Source organism: Struthio camelus, chromosome 22 (genome assembly GCF_040807025.1).
Source record: "Struthio camelus isolate bStrCam1 chromosome 22, bStrCam1.hap1, whole genome shotgun sequence".
Taxonomy (NCBI): Eukaryota; Metazoa; Chordata; class Aves; order Struthioniformes; family Struthionidae; genus Struthio; species Struthio camelus.
In genome coordinates this window covers 8,832,765-8,840,862 of record NC_090963.1, presented here as the reverse complement: position 1 = coordinate 8,840,862, position 8,098 = coordinate 8,832,765, and the positions used below count along the sequence as shown (strand labels likewise).

Genomic DNA, 8,098 nt, shown 5'->3' with positions numbered 1-8,098 from the left:
AATAAACAGCCAAAGGCCCCAAAAAACCCCGCGACGAAGGAGCTCGCGGGCTGCAAATGTCAGCGCCAGCAACACACAGGGCTCTGTGTGCCCAGCGCCAGAGGAGGGAGGAAGGAAAAAGAAAAGAAAAGAGGGGGGGGGAAAAAAAAAAAAAATTGGCAGCGGCAGCGCTAGCGCCCGGCGGCGACGCGGGACGTGCCCGGAGCGGCCGCGGCCCCGAGCGAGGCCGAAATGCGGGGAGCGCCCGGCGCCCGCCGCCTCCTGCCCCTCGCCTGGCTCCTGGCCCTGCACGCAGGTAGGGGCTCCCCGAGACCCCCGCCGAGGGAGGGGGCCGAAAAGGGGGGGGGGGGGAATAATAAAAAAAAACCCAAAAAGTTAGGCTGGGGGGTCGGCGGCGCTTTTCCGCCTCCCAAAAACCCCTTTTTCTCGCCGCCGGCTGCGGGGGGAGCCACCCCCTGGCGAGGGGGCCCGGGGCCCCACTTGATCATTTGCTGCTTAAGCCTCGTCGACGATTAATTACTTATTACCGAAGCCTCTAAACCGGCTTCGAGACCCCTTTCCGGGGAGGATAAACCGCCCCCTCCGCCCACCGGGCCCCCGGGAAAGCCGCCGGCGGCAGCGTGGGAATCGCTGACGCGGACATTTTGCCCCCCCCCCCCCCCCCCGGCTCCTAATTTAAGGGATTCAGCCCTATTCCCGCAGCCGGCAACTCTGAAGCGGGGATGGTTCACACGCTGCCGCCTCCAAAATCCCCCCCCCAAAAAAAAAATTCCTGGATTTTTTTCTTTCTTTCTTTTTCCCGGGCTCTTTTTTCCCGGCTGCGTCTCTCCCCCCATAAATAGGAAAATCTCCGCAGCTCATTAAAGATGCGATCGGCTTTCCGGGCGCAACGTGGGCCGCGAGGCACCTGTAGCCGTGTGTGCGGCGAGGAAATGTAAAGGGCTCCGGTAGCTAAAGGGATTTTTGGAGGGTTTATTACTTAATTCATCTGTTTATCCGATGGGGAGCTGGGAATTTAAGGAGCCGGATGCCTCTTTGGGGAAGAGATACGGATCCAGGGATGAATTTTGCTGGATGAGGTGAAGCGAGCAGCCAAAAAGAGGATTTGGGGGGGGCAAATCAATCTGAAAGCTAAGAGAGAAATTTGGAGCGGTCAGGAGCACCGACCCGGATTTTTTCGGGAGGTTCCCGCAAGGGAATAGGGATTTTAACCCCGCGAAAGGAGAAAAACGCGGCTCCGAGCTGGCGGGAGGGTGGAAACGTCGCCAGCGAATAACGCCGGCGAGGCCCAGAGCGCTTAACGCCTCCGTGGCCTCGGCCGTCTCGGGAAAGGCCAGGCGGATAAAAGGCGGTGGAGCTCGGGCTGAAATCGGGCCGAAGCGGTTAAAGAGCAAGCGGGACGTTCGCAAAGGGTTTTGGGCTCTGCGCACCGTTATTGTTGGGAATTCATGCGCGAAAGGCGTCCCGGGGGCCGGAGGGGGAAGGGACAAAAATGCAAAAAAAAAAAAAAAAAAAAAAAAAGCAAAGAAAAAAATGCAAAAAAAGGATTGCAAAAAAAAAATTGCAAAAAATTTTTTAAATTTTGCAAAAATAAATAAAAATCGCAGCGCCCGCGAGCACCCGTTTCACAAAATGCCGCGAGGGGCCAAGCCCCAAATGTGCCCCTTTTCCTGCGAAAGCACCCGACTTTTTTTTTCCTTTTTTTTTTTGCACGACCCGTTCCCCTGAGTGAAAAAGCGCCGTTAAACCCGGACCCTAGTTTTTTTCTTTCTGCAGGGAAGGAGGACGGGCTCTGCATACCAATAGGTCCCATGACTTTCGGGCTTGTTTAAAGCCTTTCTTGCTGCTCCGGGCACTGCGGTCGCCCTCCGTCAATCCGGGGCTTGTTCGCCCTGGGGTTAACGGCATCCGGCCCTGGGGGCTTGCAGCATTTTGGGGGCAGATGGGATGCTTTAGGGTTTTCTCATGCTGAATTGCGTGCGTTGGTTTGAACCCCCCGATGCTGAGGGGTGAAACGTGGGGTGAGGGCGTCCTCTGGGCCCAGGCGATGTGGTTTCCACTTGTGCATGCACTTTTACGGGGCGAAGGGTGCATTTTTGCATGCGCCATGTGGTGCAAGCATTGCTGCACGTGCCCAGCGGTGCAGGCGTTTCTGCATGTACTCACAGTGGAAGCATCGCTGCACTTGCCTGGCAGTGCAGGCGTTTCTGCATGCGCTCCACAGTGCAAGCATTGCTGCAAGTGCCCGGCAGTGCAGGCGTTTCTGCATGCACCCTGCGGTTCAACATTTGCTGCACGTGCCCGGCAGTGCAGGCGTTTCTGCATGCACCCTGCAGTTCAACATTTGCTGCACGTGCCCGGCAGTGCAGGCGTTTCTGCATGCACCCTGCAGTTCAACATTTGCTGCACGTGCCCGGCAGTGCAGGCGTTTCTGCATGCACCCTGCGGTTCAACATTTGCTGCACGTGCCCGGCAGTGCAGGCGTTTCTGCATGCACCCTGCAGTTCAACATTTGCTGCACGTGCCCGGCAGTGCAGGCGTTTCTGCATGCACCCTGCAGTTCAACATTTGCTGCACGTGCCCGGCAGTGCAGGCGTTTCTGCATGCACCCTGCGGTTCAACATTGCCGCACGTGCCCGGCAGTGCAGGCGTTTCTGCATGAACCCCACGGTGCAAGCAGTGTTTGCGTGCATGGCATGCTGTGAGCATTGCCGTACGCACCTCGCGCCGCAAGCATTTCTGCGTGCACCCCATGCTGCAGGCATGTCACGTGCCCCGCCGTGTAAGCGCTTCTGCCTGCAAGCGCTTCTGCACGTGCCCGGCGGTGCACGCATTTGTGTGCCCACGCCGCGGTGCGTTTCTGCACGCACCCCACTGCAGCATGCATGGGGACGGGACACGCGGCGAGCAACTCCAGCATGGACCGCTCAGCCCCGGAGCATCAATTTGGCGTGGTGAGGGGGGTTGTTTGTTTTGGGGGGGGGAGGAAGGGGATGCTCGAGGGCTACCCGTCCTCCCCGTACGCCCGCTCTCTCCGCCAGGCCTGCTGCACGGGGTGAACATCACCAGCCCGGCGGCGCTGGTGCGCGGCACGGCGGGCAAGGCGGCGCTGCTCTCGGTGCGCTACAGCAGCGCCAGCGCCGACAAGCCCGTCGTCAAGTGGCAGCTGAAGCGCGACAAGCCCGTCACCGTGGTGCAGTCCATCGGCACCGAGATCATCGGCAACCTGCGGCCCGACTACCGCGACCGCATCCGCATCCTGGAGAACGGCTCGCTGCTCATCAGCCCGCTGCAGCTGGCCGACGAGGGCACCTACGAGGTGGAGGTGTCCATCACCGACGACACCTTCACCGGCGAGAAGACCATCAACCTCACCGTGGACAGTAAGGGTCGGCGAGGAGGCGTCGGGACGCGCGGGGGGGGCGCGGGAAAGGGCCGCAAGCTCCAGCGGGATGCACCGGGGACCGACCAATTTTTTGCAAGAGCTATTTGCCAGGGTTTCGCCGCCTGGGGTGTGTTTGGGGGGGTTGCACGCCTCCCAGGCGGCTCCCTCCTCGCTCGCCTCCCCCAGTCCCCGTGTCGAAGCCGCAGGTGGTGGTGGCGTCCTCGACGGTGCTGGAGCTGAGCGAGTATTTCACCCTCAACTGCTCGCACGAGAACGGCACCAAGCCCAGCTACACGTGGCTCAAGGACGGGCGGCCGCTGAGCAACGACTCCCGCCTGCTGCTCTCGCCTGACCACAAGGTGCTCACCATCACCCGCGTCCTCATGGCCGACGACGACGTCTACAGCTGCCTGGTGGAGAACCCCATCAGCCACGGGCGCAGCGTCCCCGTCAAGCTCACCGTCTACCGTAAGCGGGGCCGGCGGCGTTGCCCGCGCCGTGCGGGAGGGGATGTTTTGCATCGCCTTCTGGCTGCGGGAGGGAAACGCCGCTGCAAGGATTTTTTTGCAACTGCGCTCCCTCGTCTTGCCCCGAAACGAGCTCGGCGCGTTGCGTATGCCCAACTATCCGCCGGGTTGCAGCAAAGGGGTTTGCAAAACCCTGGCGCTTTGCACCGTTTCTGCAAAAGTGGGGTCGGGACAAGGCGTTTCGGGACTGCGCCGGTTTGCAGCTGGCACTCCGCATCTGGAGGTGGCACCCAAGGGAAGCTCGACGTTGGCATTGCAAACACTCCCGGGCTCAAATTTGGGGGATTTTTTTCCCCCCCACCTTGGGACGCCCAACGGCTGCTCTCCCCCAGGCCGCAGCTCCCTCTACATCATCCTCTCCACGGGTGGCATCTTCCTCCTCGTCACGCTGGTGACCGTCTGCGCCTGCTGGAAGCCCTCCAAAAAGTACGGGGTAATTCGGGGGGGGTGCGAGGTGCAGGGTGCTGGGTGCCCGCCGCCGCTGCCGCCCCAGGCACCTGCAGCTCCTGGCTCCTGGGGCCGGGAATTTTGGCCGGCGGGTCACAGCCTCTCGCCTCGGGCAGGGGGAAGCGGCAAGCGGAGGCGCCGAACCCCCCCGAGTTCGCCGAGCAGGATGAGGAGCACCTCAAGCACGAGGGTGAGCGCGGCAGGGCCCCCATAGCATCCCCCATAGCGTCCCCCATCGCATCCCCATCGCATCCCCATAGCATCCCCCATAGCTCCCCCATAGCATCCCCCATAGCGTCCCCCATAGGATCCCCTATAGCTTGCCCATATCTTGCCCATAGCTTCCCCCATAGCATCCGCATAGTGTCCCCTATAGCTTGCCCATATTGTCCCCTGTAGCATCCCCCATAGCATCCCCTATAGCTTGCCCATATCTTGCCCATAGCATCTCCCATATAGTCCCCCACAGCATCCCCCATAGCATCCCCTATAGCTTCCCCATATTGTCCCCTGTAGCGTTCCCCATAGCATCCCCTATAGCTTGCCCATATCTTGCCCATAGTGTCCCCATAGCATCCCCCACAGCATCCCCCACAGCTTCCCCATATTGCCCCCAATAGCATCCCCCATAGCACCCCCCATAGCACCCTCGTAGCATCCCCCGTAGCACCCCATAGCAGCCCCATATCATTCCCTATAACGTCCCCCCGCAGCGTCCCCCCCGCAGCATCCCCTTGCTACAAGCATGGCTGCAAAGGGGGGGCGGGGGGCCGGGGCTGGGCGGGAGTTGGGGAGGGGGGAGAGAGGGAGAAGGAGGCTACAGGACGAGCAAAGGGGAGGGCGCCGCGGCCGGGAGGCGCCACGGCCGCCCTCGCCCCCCCCGCAGTCGAGGTGGTCCCGCGGAGCGGCGAGCACGACCGCAAGAACCCCGTGGCCCTCTACGTCCTCAAGGACAAGGTGAGCCGGCGGCGGCGGCGGCGGCGTCGAGCTTCCCGCCCGCCGGCCCGGGGCCTCGCAAACCCGCCGCCCGCCGGCCTTCGTTTCGGCAGGACTCGCCGGAGGCGGACGAGGAGGCGCCGGGCGAAGCGCGGAGCGGAGCCGAGCCGGCCGCCCCGGGCTACGGGCCGGCGGGGCGCTCGCCGGCGCCGGCACCGAGCCGTTCGGCCCGCCGCTACCACCAGCGCTCGCCGGCCTCGGCGCGGCCGGCCAGGACGCCGCCGGGCTCGCCGGCCCGCTCCCGCGCCGCCCCGCGCCTGCTGCGGACTGCCGGCGTGCAGCACGTCGGGCGGGAGCCGGAGGAGGCGGCCGCCGTGGAGATCAGCGCCTGAGCGGGACGGGAGGCGCGCCAGCGTGCCGGCGCAGCCGGGGGCGAGCCGCGAGGGCCGGCCTTCGGCTCCTCGTAAAGTCACTAATTTGCTATTGATTCCCACCCGGAGCAGCTCCCTCCCCCCCCACCACCACCCCTTTCCCCCCAGCCCTCCAGGTTGGCGGGCCTTCCCGCCGCTGCGCCCCTGGCCGGCGTGGCCGGAGCGTGCGGAGAGCGCGGGCGGCTGGGGCGCGCGGAGGGAGCGGGCGCGGGGCATGGGGAGCGCTCGTGTGCACGCGGCGGGCCGAGAGAGCGTGCCTGGAGCGTGCAAGAGAGCAGGCAGGGAGCACGCAGAGTGAGCGTGCACGGAGCGTGCGGAGAGGGCATGCACGCAGCATGCGGAGTGTGCGTGCACAGGGCGTGCAGAGAAAGTGTGCCTGCAGCATGCCTGGAGCGTGCAAGAGAGCATGCATGGAGCACGTGGAGAGAGCGGGCATAGAGCATGCAGACTGTCTTTGCACAGGGCGTGCAGAGAAAGTGTGCCCGGAGCATGCACGGAGCGTGCAAGAGAGCAGGCATGGAGTGCACAGAGAGAGCACGCACAGAGTGTGCAGAGTGAGTGTGCGCAGAGCGTGCAGAGAAAGCATGCCTGGAGCATGCAGAGAAAGTGTGCAAGAGAGCATGCATGGTGAACACAGAGAAAGCAGGCACAGAGCGTGCATGCAGCATGCACGGCACACATGGAGAGAGCAGCGTGCCTGGAGCACGCAGAGTGAGTGTGCACGGAGTGTGCGGAGAGGGCATGTGCACAGCATGCAGAGTGTGCGTGCACAGGGCGTGCAGAGAAAGTGTGCCTGGAGCCATGCCTGGAGCATGCAAGAGAGCATGCATGGAGCACATAGAGAGAGCAGGCACACAGCCTGCATAGTGAGTGTGCGCGAAGCGTGCAGAGAAAGCATGCCTGGAGCATGCAGAGAAAGCGTGCAAGAGAGCATGCATGGTGAACACAGAGAGAGCGTGCACAGGGCATGCACGCAGCGTGCATGCAGCATTCAGAGAGAGCGTGCACAGGGTGTGCAGAGTGACCTTGCGCAGAGCATGCAGAGAAAGTGTGCCCAGAGCATGCAAGAGAGTACGCATGGAGCACGCAGAGAGAGCAGGCACAGAGCGTGCAGAGTGAGCCTGCATGGAGCGCGCAAGAGGGCATGCCTAGAGCGTTTGGAGACAGCATGCACCCAGCATGAAAAGAAAGCGTGCACAAAGCATGCAACATGAGCATGCAGGGAGTCTGCAAGGGACAGGCATGGAGGATGCAGAGCAAGCATGCACAGAGCATGCAGAGAGAGCGTGCACAGAGTATGCAAGAGGGCACGCACGGAGCATGCAGAGACAGTGTGCATGGCGCATGCAGAGAAAGCACGCGTGGAGCTTGCAGAGAGAGAGCGTGCCCAGAGCGGGCAAAGAGAGTGTGCACGAAGCGCACAAGAGGGCATGCATGGAGCATTGGGAGAGAGCTTGCACAGAGCATGCTGGGGGAGCTTGCACGGAGCATGCAAGAGGGCATGCACACTGCATGCAAAGAGAGAGAGCATGCACAGAGCATACAGAGAGAGCGTGCACGTAGTGCTTGGAGAGAGCATGCACAGAGCATGCAAGAGGGCGTGCGTGAAGCCTGTGGGGAGACCGTGCACGGAGCGTGGGCAGAGGGCACGCACAGAGCACATGGAGAGAGCGTGCGTGGAGCATGCAGGCCACACACCGGGAGAGCAGGCCTGCAGCACGTGCAGAGAGCGCGGGCCCACGACGTGCACGGAGCGGGCAGCGAGAGCCGTGCACGGAGCAAGGGGAACGAGCACGCGCCGAGCGCGCGGGTAAGCCCGTGCATGGGTCGCGCAGCCAGAGCGTGCATGCCGCGTGCGGAGAGAGCGCACGTGCCCGGCGCGTGCAAGAGCGCCTGTGCCCGCGAGCCGGCCCGCGCGGCGCGCAGGCCTGCAAGCCCACCGGCGGGGAGGGAGGTCCCCAGCTCCTCCCCGCAGCGCCCCCGGCTGTGCCGTCCCCAAAACGAGGGTTCGAGCCCCTCGAACGAGCCCCGCTGCGCCGCTCGCCTCCCCCCCCCCCCCGTTCGCTAGTTAGTCCCTTCCCTCCACCGCATCTGGATTTTCTGTGAAAATCACCCGGGTTTTTTTGCGTGCGCACGTTTGCATTTCCCCTAGGCCTTACCGGGAAATAGGTTTAGGACGAAAGCGGAGAGTGGCCGGCCGAGCTCGCCGGGCCCCGGGGCAAGTGCCGGGGCACCCCGGGGCGCTTGGGGTGCAGGGCGCAAGGCCCTGCTCCCCGGGCCCCGCGGACGCTACTAACCAATAAACTAAACGTACTACCCGGCCGGCGGGGCCCGCGGGTGCCTTTGTGTGCTGGGGGGGTGCAGAGGGGGCT

General features: G+C 63.4%; 1 protein-coding gene across 1 annotated transcript; it reads left to right on the top strand.

Annotated features, from left to right (window-relative positions):
- The first annotated feature begins 178 nt into the window (after positions 1–178).
- HEPACAM (hepatic and glial cell adhesion molecule) lies at positions 179–8,049 on the top strand. The gene is made up of 7 exons (XM_068916808.1): positions 179–295; positions 3,042–3,383; positions 3,572–3,853; positions 4,245–4,338; positions 4,476–4,549; positions 5,246–5,316; positions 5,409–8,049. The coding sequence occupies exons 1-7, from the start codon at positions 232–234 to the stop codon at positions 5,685–5,687; spliced, it is 1,206 nt and encodes a 401-aa protein (XP_068772909.1). The 5' UTR covers positions 179–231; the 3' UTR covers positions 5,688–8,049.
- Positions 8,050–8,098: the final 49 nt, after the last annotated feature.

Coding starts and splice junctions, on each gene's coding strand:
- HEPACAM (XM_068916808.1), top strand. CDS start 232: ATGCGGGGAGCGCCCGGCGCCCGCCGCCTCCTGCCCCTCGCCTGGCTC. Junction 4,339..4,475: donor TGCTGGAAGCCCTCCAAAAA/GTACGGGGTAAT, acceptor CGCCTCGGGCAG/GGGGAAGCGGCAAGCGGAGG. Junction 4,550..5,245: donor GGAGCACCTCAAGCACGAGG/GTGAGCGCGGCA, acceptor CCCCCCCCGCAG/TCGAGGTGGTCCCGCGGAGC.